Source organism: Cyphomyrmex costatus, unplaced genomic scaffold (genome assembly GCF_001594065.2).
Source record: "Cyphomyrmex costatus isolate MS0001 unplaced genomic scaffold, Ccosl1.0 scaffold162, whole genome shotgun sequence".
NCBI lineage: Eukaryota > Metazoa > Arthropoda > Insecta > Hymenoptera > Formicidae > Cyphomyrmex > Cyphomyrmex costatus.
In genome coordinates this window covers 344,792-364,583 of record NW_017275632.1, presented here as the reverse complement: position 1 = coordinate 364,583, position 19,792 = coordinate 344,792, and the positions used below count along the sequence as shown (strand labels likewise).

General features: G+C 30.9%; 1 protein-coding gene across 7 annotated transcripts in view; it reads left to right on the top strand.

Annotated features, from left to right (window-relative positions):
• Positions 1–28: 28 nt before the first annotated feature.
• The window catches only part of shi (dynamin-1 shibire), a 34,506-nt gene continuing 14,742 nt past the window's right edge, over positions 29–19,792 (top strand). For 2 of the 7 annotated variants that reach the window (XM_018536936.1, XM_018536930.1), the window contains exons 1-16: positions 29–677; positions 3,123–3,196; positions 3,883–4,032; positions 4,114–4,317; positions 4,397–4,589; positions 4,675–4,884; positions 5,619–5,818; positions 5,889–6,034; positions 6,146–6,303; positions 14,641–14,812; positions 14,950–15,192; positions 15,858–15,869; positions 16,169–16,375; positions 18,133–18,308; positions 18,417–18,422; positions 18,820–19,008. In XM_018536936.1, coding sequence (XP_018392438.1) covers positions 514–677; positions 3,123–3,196; positions 3,883–4,032; positions 4,114–4,317; positions 4,397–4,589; positions 4,675–4,884; positions 5,619–5,818; positions 5,889–6,034; positions 6,146–6,303; positions 14,641–14,812; positions 14,950–15,192; positions 15,858–15,869; positions 16,169–16,375; positions 18,133–18,308; positions 18,417–18,422; positions 18,820–19,008 — 2,504 coding nt within the window. In that variant the 5' untranslated portion in view covers positions 29–513. Of the gene's footprint in view, positions 678–3,122; positions 3,197–3,882; positions 4,033–4,113; positions 4,318–4,396; positions 4,590–4,674; positions 4,885–5,618; positions 5,819–5,888; positions 6,035–6,145; positions 6,304–14,640; positions 14,813–14,949; positions 15,193–15,857; positions 15,870–16,168; positions 16,376–18,132; positions 18,309–18,416; positions 18,423–18,819; positions 19,009–19,347; positions 19,473–19,792 lie in introns of those variants that run through there. The other 5 variants (XM_018536937.1, XM_018536932.1, XM_018536934.1 and 2 more) reach the window with 5 other exon arrangements.

Sequence of the window (19,792 nt, the reverse complement as noted above, 5' to 3'; positions counted from 1 at the left end):
TCAAAATAGCATTCCTCAACGTGGTGCGCGTGCGCGCGCGCGCGCGCGCCCATGACGTGAGCAAGCGAGATCGAGCGATGCAAGATCAAGTGATTCGTGTTACCGCCACCGCCATTGCGACGGTGAAGATGTGCTGGTGAAGTTTGCCGTGGAAGAACGAGTTACAAGAGCCGTCAGCCAGACAAGCGGGCGGGCGGGCAGAGCGCGGCGTTCTTGAGGAAATCGGCCATTTTGCTTAGTGCACGCTTAGATCTCGTTACGTACGGTTTCGAGTTCGCCTCAAACAGTCACCCTTGTCGGACGGTCGTTGACAGAACGGCGGGCGGTGGCAGAACAGTAGCTCTCTACTCTTTCTAGGTGGTGCGCTGCAAGCACATCGGGATCACAGCTGTGGAGGAAAAAGAGAGAGAGAAGTAGTGTGTGTGTGTGTGTGTGTGTGGGTGCGTGCGTGCGTGCGTCGTGCGGCGTGTAATACGAACAGTGTAACGCGAATTACGCGACTCCGACTACAGGATGGCGGGCAACACGGGTATGGAACAGTTGATCCCGATCGTGAATAAACTGCAGGATGCGTTCACACAGCTCGGTGTGCATATGCAACTCGATCTACCGCAGATCGCGGTGGTGGGCGGCCAGAGCGCGGGCAAGAGCTCCGTGCTTGAGAACTTCGTCGGCAAGTGAGTAATCGCAGACTTCACGTTCACGTAATATAATCGCGTCAGTCTTCTTTCGCAGCCTCGGTTAATCGAACTTCTCATACAAACGGCATCGTTGTCTTGATTAGAATGAGTGAGAGAGAATGAGTGAGTGAGTGAGTGAGTGAGTGAGTGAGTGAGTGAGTGAGTGAGTGAGTGAGTGTCGTCGTTTATAAAGAATGTTAAGGGAATGTCTCGCACACAGCACGTAAACCATGTTTCTCGTTATTACGAGAAATATCTCAATTGTTACTCTATTGTGTGACTACTTAAAGGCGTACTCGATTGAACTTGATCGATCGATGCCTCTCTCCTCTAATCTCTCATACTCTGTTTTTCTATTAATATATATTAACTTTAATCTTGATTCAATTTACTTGTTATTTTTCTTTAGTTTTTGCGCTTGTAGTGCTGGAAATTGCTGCGAGATCTCGCTCGGACAGAGGAAGAAATAAGCAATCTTATTGGGTCAAATGACAACCCAATTGTTTAAATGTGATTTGTTCATTCTTTTTCTGTTTATATTATTGAAGTAATTTCCAATATATGTATATCGTGGACTTAAGAATTGGAAAACGGTAAAGAATAAATTAAATGACATTTCTATTATTATCAAAGTAGTTGATAGAAATGTGCGCACACATTAGATTTTACTTTTCTTGCCCTCTTCTTCCACGTTCTCTTCTTTCCCTTAATTTTTCCATGCAGATGTATATATGTTTTCTATTTTGAGCGCAGAAAGAGTAACTCAATTGTATTCACGAGACGAACAGGAGCAGCTTTTTATTTCGATTCGTCTTCGTCGTCGCTACGCAGCAAGTCTTAAAATTTGACGCGCGATTTCATTTCGATTCAACGCGACAGCGATAGCTTTTTATGCATGACATAAAGCAAGGCGAACAACGGAGCGACGACGGACGTTTGGACGGACGTCCGTGGGAAGAACGCCCACAAGTTGACCTGTCAAGTGTCTCCTTCGTGACATCGTCGCGGGAGTACTTCGAAGCTGCCCATTCATGCGCAAAACCGCCGGGCAAGATGATTCTATGCTCTCGTAGCGAATGTCTCTCCTCGTCATTCACGTAGTTCTCTGACGTTATTAAACGCATAACTAGCGATTATGCAAAATATGTCGAGATAAAAATAGTCAAAGAATAATGATTCAGGTTCTTAAAACTATTTATATGAATTCAACAAAATTTTGTGTTTAATTTTTGATCAATTCAGTTGGATACACTAGTGTGTATTAAAAAAACTGTTATATGTATATTGATTTAATCTGAGTGTAAAAGTGAAATGCAAGTATTATATATATATATATATATAAATTACAAAATATATATTTTATTTAACAATACAATAAAATGTATTGAGAATATATCTTATCGAACATATCTTTACGCACATCAATTTGTATATAATAGCTTTAATATGCACCACTGTGCATTGAGTGTGTCCAATCGAATCTGCTATTTATTTTCAACGCTCTTTTAATGTATGGTAATTTAAAGAAAATGTTATATTGCGGTGGGTGAAAGACATATACAAAGGAATATTATCTTTGTAAGTCTCGAAATTTCTTTTACAACATAGTTGATTTGTTTTTCTACCATGCATAAGATATGTTTGTTGAACATACATTGTCATGACAATGGTATTTGCTTTTAAAACAGAAGAATTGACTAATGAACTTTAACTTAATTCGAGAATAGTGATGATTTTTGCATTCTAAAAAAAAATAAAGTACAAGTTTTCTATTTTATCAGAGTAAAGGATCAAACTTGTATAAATTATATTGTAGTAATTTGATATTAATTGTGGTGTCATTTCTATGTCAGGTCGAAAGCTTTATCAACTATCCTCACGTACATAAAGATTTCAAATAAATTAATACATTGTACAGTATGTAATTAATAATAGTAACTTCTAATTAAAGTATAAAAAACATTCCAAGTAATTGTTTATCTAAAAAAAATTATTAGATGATTATTCTTGAATTAAACATGTTAGAAACAAACATTTTTGGGAGGTAGAATACAAAGAATGTTTAAGATAGATAAGGGGACATTAGATATAGACTTGGATTCTTTAGCTAGCTTTCTGTACCATTTATCTTTTCTCTTTTTTCCAACGTGAAGAGAAAAAGAAGAAGCATAAACTTTATAAGAAGTTCAGCTGAAAAGAACAGGCATTATGCATATTTTTTTTATCAGATAAAAGAAAGAAATATGTATTAAATAAGTGATCAAATCTTATTTAGCCTCGACCTTTGCCACAGATTGTACATATTACAGTCTATATTTAAACATATTAATTGCAATTATTTTAATTAATAATTAATTTATCATTAATCTTCAATAATTGCATATATAATTAATATTTGTACAAAATTAAAGTTAACTATAACAGTGAATACTTATTTTCCAGAGATTTCTTGCCAAGAGGTTCAGGCATTGTGACAAGAAGACCTCTCATCTTACAATTGATTAACTGCTTAACTGGTAAGTCGTAATGCGCATAGGTTACATTAAATTATTTTTTTATCTTATTTAATATATAATAATCAAAATATGAAATTATCTTACATATCTAATAATATTCTCGAAATCTCTGTTATTTTTTTAAAGCCATATATAAGAAATGAGTTTAAAGGGTGTGGAGTTTTCTCATATATACTGGTAATATCATCTTGTTAACCTATTGACCTGTACTCATAGCAAATATCTTCCTTTTAAGCAAGGAATGCATTAATGTATAATGTATTTACTCCATTTATGTATATGTCATTCTCTATTTGACCTTTCTTGAAAATCTTTTTATTATGTGATATTTATTATATTAAATGAATTTATAAGAAAAATTATTGACACTTTACATTTTATTGTTGCAGAATGTAGTATTAATAAATAAAATATAGATTAAAAGACAAGACTAATTAAATTATTTTGCCTTTTGAACTTTTATCAACAGGTTTATCACATATCCTGCATCATATACTTCCCTTAAAATTATGATAAGCTGTAAATTGGACGTATCTCATTAGACAGAATATAAATATATGATGAATATTAAGTATATAAAATATTAAATGTTAAGTTTCAGTATTTTTTTTATTTCATTTTTCTTTCTTAAATAATAAGTATTGTTTTTGGAAATTAAAGTAATTTTTTTCTTTTTTATGTTGCAGAATATGCAGAGTTTTTGCATTGTAAAGGTAAGAAATTCGTAGATTTTGACGAGGTACGGAAAGAAATTGAAGCAGAAACAGACAGAGTGACTGGAAGTAATAAGGGCATTTCTAATATACCAATTAATCTCAGAGTATATTCACCTAATGGTGAGTATAATAAAAAGGATGTTTTAAAAATAAATGATAATTTAAATTGTCACTTACTAATATACATTTATCTTTGTTTAGTCCTAAATTTGACATTAATTGATTTACCTGGACTTACGAAAGTACCAATCGGAGATCAGCCAGCAGATATAGAAGCCCAAATTAAAGCCATGATCTTTCAATTTATCAAACGTGAAAATTGTCTCATATTGGCAGTCACACCAGCCAATACTGATTTAGCTAATAGCGATGCTCTTAAACTTGCTAAAGAAGTTGATGCACAAGGTATTCAATTAGTTGCAATATTGGTATTAATTTGAATTTATATTTATTTGAATTTAACATTAATACACGATATTATAAGGTGTACGTACAATTGGTGTTATTACTAAATTGGATCTCATGGACGATGGCACCGATGCAAGAGATATCTTGGAAAATAAATTATTACCGTTGAGAAGAGGTTATATTGGTGTTGTCAACAGAAGTCAAAAGGATATAGAAGGTCGAAAGGATATCAAAAATGCTTTAGCCGCTGAGCGAAAGTTTTTTCTGAGGTATATGTGCGAATAATTTTGAAAATGACAGATGTAATTATTTTTCCTTTTTCTGGCCATATATAACTTTTGTTTTATTTGTTAGCCATCCGTCTTATCGTCATCTAGCAGACAGGTTGGGTACACCATATTTGCAGAGAGTTCTCAATCAACAATTAACAAACCATATCAGGGATACCTTGCCAGCTCTAAGAGATAGATTACAAAAGCAACAATTAACTTTAGAGAAGGATGTCGAACAGTATAAACATTTCAGACCTGATGATCCTGCAATCAAAACAAAGGCTATGTTACAGTAAGTGAATTTAAAATTTTATATATCATATATGCCGGTTTATGGTGCTCGTTTTCTTAGTGCTCGTCGTTTATTTATAGAAACTATATTGCAAAAATCACAAATGTGTATCTTATAGCAGAATATATCACATATATGTATGTACACATGTGTAATAACAAAATTCTTTTAATGAATGTATTTTGTATTTCACGTCTTCACATTATACATATATAAAGCAATAATCACGCAAATGAAATCATAATTCTTCTTTACCTTTTTATTTTTTATATTTTAATTTTGTGGGTAGAGGGTCTTGAAGTTTAGATCATTTGTTTTTCGTTTTCAGATCAATTCAAATGTATATGTAGGTATCCTTTTGTTTGCTCTATTAGTTTTATTTAACCAAAATAGCGTGTTTTTTGCCATTTGCATGAAATTTTAAGTAATTGAGAAATTATATTATTTTTATTATGCAAATGCTTTTTCAAGAATGAAGAAATAATGTGATGGCATAGAATTATTCTGCTACAAGAAAACTAACAAATATTTTTAATACTCTATGAAGTACTATATCTTTATAAGGATATAGTATGACATTTATACTATAAATTTGATTAGATTGTGATGCAATAACAGAGATTACTTCAAATGTGTTTTGTGAACACGGTAGATAACATCAAGACTCTCTATCTATATAACTAATACTTTATGACAGATTACATTACACAAATTAATAGAAAAACGTTTTTAAGGATGATACAGCAGCTTCAGTCAGATTTCGAGAGAACTATAGAAGGTTCAGGTTCAGCACAAATTAATACTATGGAACTCAGTGGTGGTGCGAAAATCAACAGACTTTTCCACGAGCGTTTCCCGTTTGAAATTGTTAAAATGGAATTTGATGAAAAAGAATTAAGAAAAGAAATTGCTTTCGCCATCAGAAATATACACGGTGAGTTTCTTTTGGTTTTATCATCATTTGACAAAACAAGTTAACAATTATTTGCATTTTAATACGATAGGTATCAGGGTGGGATTGTTTACACCAGACATGGCTTTTGAGGCAATAGTCAAAAAACAAATAAACAGACTTAAAGAACCAAGTCTCAAGTGTGTAGACTTAGTCGTGCAAGAACTTAGTAATGTTGTACGCATTTGTACAGATAGGGTAAGTCATGGATAATTATAAAATAATAAAAGATATAGGAATTATTAAATTCCAATGTTAAAATATGAGTTAATTATGCCATTTTTATATGTCGGTTTTTTAACATAACAGATGTCGCGTTATCCCAGACTAAGAGAAGAAACGGAACGTATCATAACGACATACATCAGGCAGCGTGAACAAATGTGTAAAGAGCAGCTGATCTTGTTGGTGGATTGTGAACTTGCATACATGAATACGAATCATGAAGATTTCATCGGTTTTGCGAAGTAAGTAGTCATTAAATATTTTTTGTTATATGTTATCTTAGTTTTCAAGTACTATTTACAGAGGTGTACAGTAGTCAAACATTTTCGGTTTTTAAGTTAATATATCTAGTTCTTACATGTCGGTTTCGTTATATTTATGCTTGATGCTGTTTTCTTATTTTTTATGTCAAATTTGATATAGCTACTAAATAGCAAGACACATTACATAATGCTGTTATAGTACTTAGACAAGATGTATGTTTTAAAAGACTGCTTTCTAGTTGAAAAGATATTAGCAACATATTCACGTGTATTGCATAAAGTTTTACGAAGTTTTTAATATTCCTTATATGCTGTAGTATATTTGTCATTTAAGATAACAAAGTATCAACTCTTATTTTAGAATACATGTGCAGTTTAGAAAAAATAATTTATCTAAAAACTATTTTTAGTAATTTTATGCTGTGAAAATTATAATCCTTAAATACACATTAAGATTAAAGTAGATGGTAGTAAGTCATACATATAGTTTGCTTAATGCTTACCAAAATATAAGTAATTATAAATAATTAACAAATATCTCTTGTTTTTCATATGTAAGAAAATTAAAATTTTTAACATTTTTGGAAAGATAGAAAGTCGTACTACACGTGATTAATATCTCAAATTATGTTTGCTTGTCATTATTTTTTACTCAAATTATCAGCGCATATACTTTCACAGTCAATGCATGTCTCGCTAAAATCAGTTCACATAGCAATCTATAATCACTCTAACATACTCAACTTGTCCTACCCTCAAAGCCATAGACTGCTCTAGAATTTGACAAGCAATGATTTTTGTAATTTTATTTTTAATGTACACTTGTATGACACTATAGGTTTGTTCTTTTACGCTGCACTATCTGTACTGGTGCACACATTGCAATAAATTGAAGTAAAACAAATATACGTCCGTTTTGCTTCAATTTATTGCATTGTGTTCACAGTGCAGCGAAAAAGAACAATCCTTATGTTAAAATTATATATAAGTACCTTTTATAAGAATTCTTCCATATATTTTTTGTTTAAAATACTTTTATTTGATTTCTGATTATAGGGTAATATATATTTCTAATTATAGAGTAAAAATCGGGACGATTTGATTGAGTTTCAACTTCAAAATAATACGAAAATTTACGATGGCACGCACGCAATATATATTTACAGTAATGTGTTTATAATTACGTTATACATACAATCATAATTATTCTTTTGAAAGTACAGATACAAGCTTCCAAATAATTAACATTTGCTGTTCAGAAACATGAACTTTATCGCGAGAAATGGCCAAAAAATTTCTCTACCCTATATTAAATTATAAACAGGGTGTGCTAGAATATTTAGGATTATTTTCATACACAGATAGAGCGAACTGAACTGAGTTGAAAAATTGTTGAAACTTCAATTTTTGTAATAGTTAACAAGTTATTAATTATTAAAAATCATCGGGTAAATATTGATAAAAGGGCTCCTTAAGAAAATACTGGGGCGATGGCCGCCGAACTTGATTGAGGTCGATTACAGTAGACTTTTCAAATACCAAATTCTGTCCCCTTCACCTCACCGCCCCGCGCGCAGATCAAATGTTGCTCGAGCGTCGTGCAGCATTTGGACCGCGCGCGGTGAGATGAGGGAGGCAGCGGAAGGCGGAGGCGATTCGAAAATCGGCCGAAAGTTACATACACTTTATGTATGTTCACTTTGTACTGGCACCTTTAATTAATAATATATCAGTTACTTTTCATGGTAATATATTATTATTAGATAAAAAGGTTTAAATTTTTGATTATCTTTTTTTGACCATGTACATGTAATGCAAAGAAAACACATTTATCTACCAGTGGTGTGTTTGACCTGTCAAAATGAAGTTGAGAAACATTCTCAAGATTAAAATTGGACGATATTCACTGATGATGGTCTGGAGAGATGAAATGTATGAAATAAAATTAATGGAAATTGAATAATTGTCTACATTTGATAATTTGTGCATCAATAATCGCACGTAACTCTCATATGTCCATTATTATCATAATGTATTAGTTCAATTATGAAAGTCTGAGAATTTTATTGATTTTTCAGTTTTCGCAATAGTTAATGAGTTATTAATTATTAAAAATCGCCGTATAATCTGGCCGTGGTCTATCGCTGAATGCAAGTGGACGGTGAGCTGTTCGGTATAGCCGTCTAGTGATCAAGGTTATATGTGCGTTTACATTCAGCAATAAATTAGTTAGTACCACAGTAGTAATAGTAATTTCGCCGTTAGTGTAACCTCAAATTTAAAAGTTTGTATGTCACTCTCTATTTGTTTTTGAGATTATGCAGCCCAATCTAGCCTCGCGCCCATACTATGAACTAGGCTTCTGAAACTGCTTATCTTTCCTTCTGGATCTTCGGGTCTATTAAACATATAGTCTCGAGATTTATATCTTTTACAGACGAGAGGGCAGTGGCACAAGATGTGCGAACTATTTCCTTGCTTTCCTCTTCGTACAACCGGCAGATCTTCTGCTCGATGAGTCTAAAATTAAATTGTGCTCCGAGAGGCATATGCCCTATGAGAAGGCCTATGTCCATTCTCAGTTTATCTCTTTTCCATTGCTGTCTTTTCTTTCATTTTAATAAATTTGGGATATTTTATTAGTTGCTTTGACTGTCGGCAGCCCTTCACCACTTTCCAAGAGCTCAAATGCTCCTGTTTCAGCGTCTTTTTAATGTATCTTTTATTCATGGAAAAAGGGATTTGTTTATCTGATCTACTTCGATCCTTAGTTTAATTGGTCCGTCTGCCTTCTCATTTCTAAGCATTTCTTGGTATCCAGGAACCCATGCTGGGGTAACTTCGTTTGTTTTCCATAGGTTTGCTAGAATTTACATACAGTCCTATACTACACATGATTCTGTAGAGGTCTTAGTTGGTGTTTCAATGGTTACTCTACTGTCTGAGCAAATGTGGATACAGCACCCATTATTTTTATTTAATAAGATTTCTGCACATTTCTGGATGGCCAGTACCTTAGTTTGAAAGACCTAGGCTAGTTCACCCATCGGTTCACCAATCACTTTCTTCATGGCTAATTTTAGGCCAATATTTACACGCTCCAAAGCGGCCGTTTACTCCTGACCCGTTCATATACCAAGTGTCCAGATTCGGATTGATTAAGAAATTAGAATTTTGCTAGTCCTCCCTAGTTAGTATCTAGACTTTGAAGGCCTTCTCCAGATAGGTATCCTATCTTTTAGTGTCAAGGGGTGTCTGTTAAAAAGTCCCAATCTAGTATGGCCAAATCTAGTCTCTCTTCAATTATTCTGACACATTAATCTGTATATTATTTGTCCGACTGCTAATAACCATCTGATTTAATTAGTATGATTTTCATGGTTCTCAGGTATCCCCCTTAAAAGTTTTTGAGCAAGTTTCTCGCATTCACCTTCTCCACCCTAGATCATCACATCATTGTAGCATATGTTAATCTTGATGATAAAATCATTTTGTATAACCATTTTGTATAGGGCAGTTTTAGGATTTAAACTCTTATTTTTGTTCATCACCCTTCTACAATAAATCCACATATTAAAATTTGTTCCTTTTTTTCAAGGTATATACTCCAGTTCTGTTGTGCATTTAAGCGAATATTCAGATGTGAATTCATATAACTTATCACTCTAGAGCTTTGAAGACTCGATTGGTTCAGGCTTGTATTTTTTTAGTAAAAACAATGATTAGAGTCTTGGTTATGTTTACTATCAATTTCCTAGTTTTGCACCAGTTCTGAACAATCTTCAAGGTTTCGTCCATGCATTCTTTGAAAATTGTGAGAAAGTTTCCCATAGTTACTATGGCTTCGTCATCCATATAGTCATAGACCTAGAAGCCTGCTTTTCTCGGTTTAGTAGGTAGCTCATCCACCACGAGCGATCTGTGTATGAAAATAATTCTAAATATTCTGGGACATTGTATAATATTATATATATATATATATACATAGTCTACACACACTACACACACACACAAAATATATTTATTTAATTTTTTTGTTTAGTTTATATAGTTAAAAATTCAATTGTATTATATATTACCATTTATAAAATTTTCTAAAATATCTCTAAATACCTAATAAAATTAAAGTTATTTAAAATTTAAATAAAATTGATCGTTAAAGAATAATAAATTTATAGTAAATATAACGATGATTTTTATCAAAAAAATAGCTTCTTAAGTTACTATGGAATTATAAAATTACATTTGCACATATTACATTCTTGTGTAGCTAAAATTGAATCTTATTGTTATGGCTATAGCAGTATTTCCGTATAATTTATGCTATATTTTTAATCTTTGCTTTAAATAAATGATAATGTTTTTAAATATTAATTCTATATAAAAAAATTATAGTTATAAAAAAATTGCATTAGGTACTAACAATGTAAAGCTAATATTAGATAAATATAAGCCTATAACTGAATAAGTATAATAAGAGTATAAATTTAGTAATGATATTGCTGAAATGAAGTGTCATTTGCTTGATTTTGTCGTTAATATTGTATCATTGGGGACGAGGCATACAATTCTTTTGTATTGTATAAAAATATACATCTTAAATCCTCTTTTTAATATATATGTATATATATATATATATATATATGCATATATACATTAAATCTCATTTTACTTAACTTTTGACAAGAAGTAAAATTAAATGATAAATTGTGATACATACATTATAACTTTTTAAATGTATAAGATTATGTACGCCTCACCCTAATTAAAATAATATAGTCTTATCCTGAGATATTCTTCTTTTTTCTCATCAATTTCTTCAAATTTTACAATTAAAGAAATGATTTAATTATATCGGCAGCGCTGCAGCCAGTAGCCATAATGTAAGGTAAGAATATTAAAGTACATTTCAACAAAAATTTACACAACATTTTTATCCTCTTCCATTTTCACGCTCTTTCTTTCTGATGCTTATCCTTCTTTTAATATCTTACTTCGTCAACTTACAACTTTAAGTTGAAACATTAATGTATTGAGCCAAATTTTAATAGTTTTTAGTCTGATATTTTTTAATAAATATTTCAATTATTTTTTAATCATTATTTTTTTTATTATTTTATTTATTAACATTTTAATAATTTCAAAACAAGCAGAGTATATAGTATGCATACATACATTATATACATATATATAGTATATATGTATACGTGCATGTGCGTGTAAACTACATATATATATATATTTATATACACAGTATTTTCCATAAGTTTGGAAACAAACCTACGTTTAGTGGTAAACAATTACATGACAGTGATCTATACAATTTTTTATTTAAGGTGCGTTCGGCAATGTAAATCTGAGATGCGAGGTAGCAGATGGTGAGCTTGATCACGTGATCTTCGAGCAAATCAAGTACCTAAAATTAATTTCGAATGATACAGAGCTGTCATAGTGGGTTTATGGACACTTCACCTTTTACCATTTCATCGTTCGACGTTTCATCATCGTCACTTGTTCGTAATTATTCGTAATAACATTTTACCGAAGAAGTGTCGCGGACGGATATGTCCTTACGGCACGCAAAAGAATTTAAACAAAAAAAAAATGTTTTAAAACAAACAGTAGACGGTTAAATGTTGTGGACGAAAAAATATACTAGATATTAGACGGTAAACTTGTCTTATGAACAAGTGACGACGATGAAATGTCGAATGAAGTGTCCATAAACCCCATGCATAAACCGTCATAGTATCATTTAAAGTTATGGTAAATGTTAAGATCCCAGCCGTCCCAAATTTTGATAAAAATGCACTCAATCGATGTGATTTCGCGTAAAAATAGACTTTACAAGAAAAAAAAGCGTCACTCTGTCTTGTGAACTGAGATATTAATTATTATTAAAGTCGACAACTATTCAGATTAAGAAATCTGTCACAGCAGTGATTCTAATAAAACATAAACTCACTGTTTTAGCAAAGTATTTGTTTTTAATGCAGAAGATTTGTTTTTAAAGCAGTGAACCATTACTGTGACAAATTTTTTAACTTGAATACAGATTTATAAGCCATTGACTTTAACGATTAATATTCCGATTCATAGGGCAAAGCAACTTTTTTTTTTATTGTCAAATCTTTATTTTTATGCGAAAACATATTGATTGAGTGTATTTTTATCAAAATTTGAGAGTCTTCTTAACATTGAGGTTATAATCTGAAAGATTATATTCAATTTAGGCGCAAATCTTGCATTAGCTCTACGAGCTCGGTCTTTGAATCCGGAGTGGATTGAGGAGCTCGATTAGCTCTAGAAATATTAATACCGAACGCAGATGAGATAACATGTAGCAGAAAGATACGAGTTGCCGAACGATTTCCGAAGTGAAACAGCAAACGGATGCTTCTGATTTGCAATACCGAACGTATCTTTAAATAGATCATAAGACATCCAAATTACGATGAACATTTTCATCTAGAACATCTATGAACTTGTACACTCCGAATATGTCGGAAATTATTTCTATCTTGAGACGCGATTCATACGAAATCTGATTCTTCGGGGCCATTTTGAATGACTGTTGTAGTTTTTACAGTTTTTACTGAGTCTGAAATCTACTTGCAATTCAAACAGTTTACTATTCTAATAGAAACCGTGAAAGTACAATTAAACGACCTGTGATGTGTATTCACAATGCATGCAAGTGCGACGTGGCAAAAGGAGTAATAATAAATAAACAATAGACCAGAGTGCAAAATTCAACCTTGTGCGCCCCAATACTGTGAAATAATTGTCCGACATATTTTCGGCATGTAGAAGCTGTTCTAGATAAAAATGTTTATCGTAAGGGCGTCTATTTAAATCAAAAACATGTATAGATCGCTGTCATGTAATTGTTTACCTCTAAACGTAGGGTGTTTCCAAATTTATGGAGGGTACTGTATATTATGTCTTTTTCATTTATTAATTTTTAAATACTGCAATAAATTGTGATATTAGAAACAAAGATTTATATCATTTATAATATACAATGGAAAATTAATTCTTAATTGATTTTCTTTAAACTTTAGATTTACATTTTTTAATCGAAATCAGAGAAAAAGTTATGCCTGTAATTTAAATTTGCTACTGATTTCACAGTATATAATTAAAAATTCTGCATAATATTAAAATCATGGAATGCAGCACGTTGTTCTTATAATCTATCATACATTTAATCTTTTTTGTATTAGTTCATTACTATTTTTTTTCTTTGCAAATTTATAAATTGGCTTTATTTTAAATTAATATAAGGTTTTCTCGTTTCTGTTGTAAGTTATGAGAAAAATTAGAACTCTTAATGAAACGTATGAATGAAAGTATTTATTAAAGTCACCTACCATTATTCATGATACGTTTAGACTGTAATACAGCAACATCACATTTATAATCTGTTTTTGATGGATGTAATATGTGCTTATGCAATCAACTTTTCATAATTTTTTTGCACATATCGGAAATTGTTGTAATGTCGTCTAACTGATAACTACACTATGTTTTTGTGATACTAGTGTTATTTATATGGCAAATGTGCGCTTAGAAAATGTTGAAATCATGTAAAGCATAAAATGCATGAAGTAATATGACAATACATACACAATTATTCTTATAAATTTCGTTATTTTTAAGGTAAATATTTGCTCAGTGGTCTTTTTCAAAATAGATGTATAAATTGATTTATAAAACTTCTATATAATTACACTTGTATATATAATTACACTGCTAACTCCTCACTTTTTCTTATATAAAAGTACTATATGTGCAAATTACATACGCACATTAAGACCGTCACGTACAAAAAAGAGCTAATAGGTATCATGTGATCAATCTCTCCGCGATTGATTCAAGATGTTGTATATCCTTTGATTGGTCCAAGACGTCGTATACCTCTTTGTGATGTCTGGTTTTATTTTACGCATGCGTTCATACTTCTTAGGACAAAATTAGTAGTCTAATGTAATATCCAGAAATCTGTGGTAAAGAGAGTATACACAATCCATCTTTATTCTGTATATATTATTTTCTATGTATAATAAAAATATTTAATTTATGTAATAGTTTATGTATAATTGAAAATGTGTAACGTAAATACTGTTATAATAAGCAAACGTTAATTTTATTTCTTTCTACGGTATAGTACGTTTGTTTAAAACATGGATGCTAAGACTTTGCTGTTTTTTTTATTCATAAATGATTATATAATGTAAACTTGATGGCAACAATCTTTGCAGTTGAATATATAAAATTTTTATTTTTCATTATACACTATTATTTATGTTACAGTGCGCAGCAATCCTCGGAAAATGCTGTTAAGTCTGGACGGCATACATTAGGCAATCAAGTAATTCGTAAAGGTTACATGTGCATACATAATCTCGGTATTATGAAGGGTGGCTCGAGAGATTACTGGTTTGTTTTAACATCAGAAAGTATCTCCTGGTTTAAGGATGAAGAAGTAAATATTGCTCATAATTATTTATCTATTTATTTAAATTGATGTTAAAAATAATACAAATTGTAATATTTTATATTGCAAAAGAACTATTATCATCCGAAAACAATGTCAAATCTGATATATTTTTATGTATAAAGGAACGTGAAAAGAAGTATATGTTACCTTTGGATGGGCTGAAATTGCGTGATTTAGAACAAGGTTTCATGTCGCGTCGTCATCTATTTGCGTTATTCAATCCAGAAGGACGAAATGTTTATAAGGATTATAAACAACTGGAGTTGAGTTGTGAAACACAAGATGATGTTGACTCTTGGAAGGCATCATTCCTCAGAGCTGGTGTATATCCCGAAAAATCAACAGAGCAAGCAAATGGTGAAGAAGTGAGTCTATCATTTATCGAAACATGATTAAATAATTGTCTAAATGCTATTTATGAAAAATATAATTTATGTTTTTAATTTATTTATCGAAAATTTAAATCAGTTTCACAACAATGTTTATATTTAAAATGAAAAAATGTTTATTTGAATGAAAAAAAGAATTTTTTTTCTATATTAATCTGTTTTATGATGCGTTAATTTCTTATTATATTTATTAGAATTTATTTCAATTTATTTTAGGATAAGCAGAGGGTGAGTTAATGAAAAATAGAAAGATTTTTGTTTTTGATTCTTTAACTGTGTAATGGTTTGAATTATAATACATTTGTTCAGTGCAACTAACAAAAAGAATTACTTTAGAAAAATAGGCTTTATTTGATTTTTATGATCGCAATTAGGATAGAATTGAAGTGCAAAATTTTCTATGCTAAAATTATTTTTAATATTATTTTACACACGTGGATATTGTTTTTTAATAAATATATTTTTTAATATTTTTATTGTCTTCTGAATACTATTGACTTTATTTGAAATGTCTATATAGAGGTACATCGGTTTTTATATATACGTTTATAAAATGAACTACAATAATAATATAATCTTTTGTATTGAGCGTATAATAGAAACCGTTCTCTTTTTGTCTCATATTTAAATCAACTAAAAAGGAAGGATATGAGGTTGGTACAATCGTGTTTTCTCAATTACAAAGCGCATGACACTTATAATAAGCATCGGACACCTCTACAATCAAGCACACTCTACCGCAGAAAATTCTAACATCATAGAATATTATTTTATATTTTGATTATATTCCCCTACATTTGGTCAATACTTGTTACATCTCATAATACTGCGAATGTTATTTGATATATGCCTTCCTAATATATGCCTTAGTAATTAAAATTGAAAACATTTTAGTTAAAAATATATAAGTATAATATATAGAATTTAAATGATATTATTTTTATTCCTTTAGGGTGGGTCAGAGGGTCAATCATCAATGGATCCTCAATTGGAGCGTCAAGTGGAAACTATCAGAAATTTAGTAGATTCTTATATGAAGATTGTCACGAAAACTACTCGTGACCTGGTTCCAAAGACAATTATGCATCTTATTATCAATAACGCTAAGGACTTCATCAATGGGGAACTGTTGGCACATCTTTATGCAAGTGGCGATCAGGTAAAACATGTTAATGTAATATGTATTGTGTTTGTATAGCAGTTTATTGCAAAATCAATTTTTTCTTAAAGATTTTATAAATTTTTTTTCAATGATAAAATAAATAATTTGACAATATTTATGATTGATCCTGTAAGTGTATCTTACTTTTCATCTTTTTTTTTTGAGCATTTGGATCAAGAAAAACATGTTTATTATTTTTTTAATACAATAAATTTAATTCAACTTTTGACTAGGATTAAAGTTTTGAATATAATTTTTGTCAAGAAGTAATGATGTGTGAGAAAGGTCAAATGAGAGTTCGTGGTAATAATTACGTAATGTAAAATCGTTTAAAATTTTATTTACTATTCTTCCTTGATATCAATATATTGGACATTTTGACTCACATTGGTGTCCTCTTCAGCAAATGTAAATTAGATTGATTCTTGTCAAAATATTGGGAAAATTACTTTGTAAAAGTAACTAGTTATAGTCACAGTTATCTTTATTTCAAAAAGCAAGTAGTTACCATTACAAAATATTGACTCTAAAAAATAAACCTAAAAGTTACAAGTAGTTACCCGAAAAGAAACTTCTGTTATTTTTCATTATTCTTATTTTTTTTCATTATTACGAAACAACATATTAAGGTAACATGTTGTTACTATTAAGATCAAAGAAAAAGATTGATTTATGTTTTTACATGTTATACAATTTATTTTTCATTACGCGTGCACGTAATGTGCCCTATACTTCAACGCTTTTGCGTACGGGAAATAGCCAATACCTTAAGTCGTTGAGTTATTTCTCTAACCCCACTCTTCTGCGCAAAAATGTTTCGGTATAGGCACATTACGACGAGCACTTGTAATGAAAAATTCTATGTGTAGCGAGTGGGGGCATATTTGTTTATAGGTCGGCACGGGCACTTAACATTGTTAAGTTAGAAACACAGAAAAACATAAAACTATAAGATGTAAGCAGTAAGCGGAATCGATCAATTACAGTAGAAAATGTAAGATAGCAATTTTACGTTTTTTACTGTGATTGTTTTGCTTATTGTTTACGTCTTCCTTACGATATTCATACAGATAATTTGTTTTTATGTCCGTCCGCAATAAGAGTAATACTCGTTTTGTATAATAAGCAGTAAGCTGCAAAATTGATCAATTCTAATTGATTATTATTCTCCTGGAGATATATTCTATTCGATTGTGATGTCAATTTCTCATGATTTATCTACTATGTCATATTACTCCCATTATAAACGGCTCTTTAGAAATAAAGAACCAATAGATATTGACAATAAGCAGGACTAAATTGTAAAATTATTAATGTGATATTCAAATAGATAATTAGCTTACGAGAGATAAAGAACCTGCAGCGGATATTAGCAATAAGTAAAATTACATTATTATTTGTTTTCTGAATGCAGGCTTTGTCTTCTATGCAATCAGTAGCGACAGTAGCACAAATATTCAGATTCTAATCAATCACATTAAATGACGAATTAATTTTAAATGTGTAAAGTAACTGTGAAAGTAATTCAAATTAGTTAATAGTTATTAAAAGAAATGTAATTAAATTAAAAATTACAGTTACACTGAGAAAAGGAACAAAGTCAAGTTAAAGTTACTAAAAGGAAAAGTAACTCTAATTTATAAAAAAAACTAGTTGTTTCTCAACCTTGGTCCTGGCATTTGTGTGTTTGATTTTTTTTATCTATGTCTCTATATTTTTATTTAAGAAAGATTGATGTGTATATATTATTATAGGCTTCAATGATGGAAGAATCTCCTGAAGAAGCACAGAAACGAGAGGAGATGTTACGCATGTATCACGCGTGCAAAGAGGCTCTTCGTATCATTGGAGATGTTTCTATGGCCACAGTTTCAACTCCAGTACCACCACCCGTAAAAAACGATTGGCTGATATCCGGCGACAATCCAAGGTAACCCTTATGTTATTCCTAAAATGGCCTATCGCGTATTTTACTAATTTATCATCCTTACATTTTGTACCGTCTGCTTTGCCATACATTTGAACACCGTTGAAACAGTCTTGGGTAAGATTTTTTATATATGACGTATTTATCTTTTTTTTGCTCTAACGAACTGTATTATTGAGAATGCTTTTTTAATTAGTAAATTTTTCTGAGTAGCGATATTCTTATACAAATATTAAGTTACATTAGAATTTAATTATTTATCAATATCTTAGTTTATCAATCAATATTTCATATCTCTTTGTTTACAACTATTTTATTGTTTATATCTTTGAATAATAATATTAAAAAATTATATACTATCACATATTAGAAGATTTTGTGCGTTAACTTCTTTTGTGCACATATAAAATTTATATCTTTTCTTTTTGTTCATCATTTGGAAGAAAGTGTTTGACGCGTTCAAATGATACAAGAGTTTATTATAAACCAATTGTAAACATATTGTACGTTTTAGATTATCACCACCATCTCCTGGTGGTCCAAGACGCGGAGTGACACAGCCACCACCTATTTCTAGCTCTCGAGCACCACCACCAGTACCTGGAAGCGGCCGGCCAGCACCAGCCATTCCTAATAGACCTGGTCCAGGTGGACCACCACCAACACGAGCTAACCCTGGCCTACCTCCACCTATGATACCATCGTGAGTACAATATAATTTTTGAGTATATAGAACTTAAAACTCTATAAAAATTTTAATCAATTGTATTAGAGAAAAAAAACATTTCAATTCATATATCGCTATTTTATTCTATTGATCGCAATTCTTGCTAAGCTAATCTGCACACAACAAATTTTAAGTCACACAATAACGTTTCTTGTTGATTGTGTGTTTGAAATATAATGATGCAATAAGGATGTAAAAATGATATACAATCGTAAACGTAAAATTTACAGCTTTCTTCAAGAATCTTGCTCGAGTATATTAAACAGTAGTTTTTGTGATGGGGCTTTTGGGTGCTAACTTCCCTTTCTATTGCAGGCGCCGACAATAAGTCTTCGCACTAACTCGCCTATTTGCTACTAATCAATACCGTATCTGTTGCATTATAGACAGTGTATATTTTACACAAAATACACTATTTCTCTCTTTCCTAACGTTATCGTTATTGTTTACATATATTATGAGAGATTACATGATCAATGTTAATTAAGTAGGAGTGTAAAAATAATACGAAAATTATTCTAATTATATAAGCCCTGCACTTTTTTGTGTTTCTGGAATCTAATTGAGCTTCCAAATGTCAATCAATTTTTTTAGTGTATTTCAGCAATGTAACACAACAACGACAATTTTTAAGTGATTAAGATTTGAAAAAGAATAAGGGTAATTGTATTATTCCTCTATGATATTATTTATTTAATATTTATATTGCGTGAATATAATAATTTTTAGTTTAATATATTCATACATATATATATATATA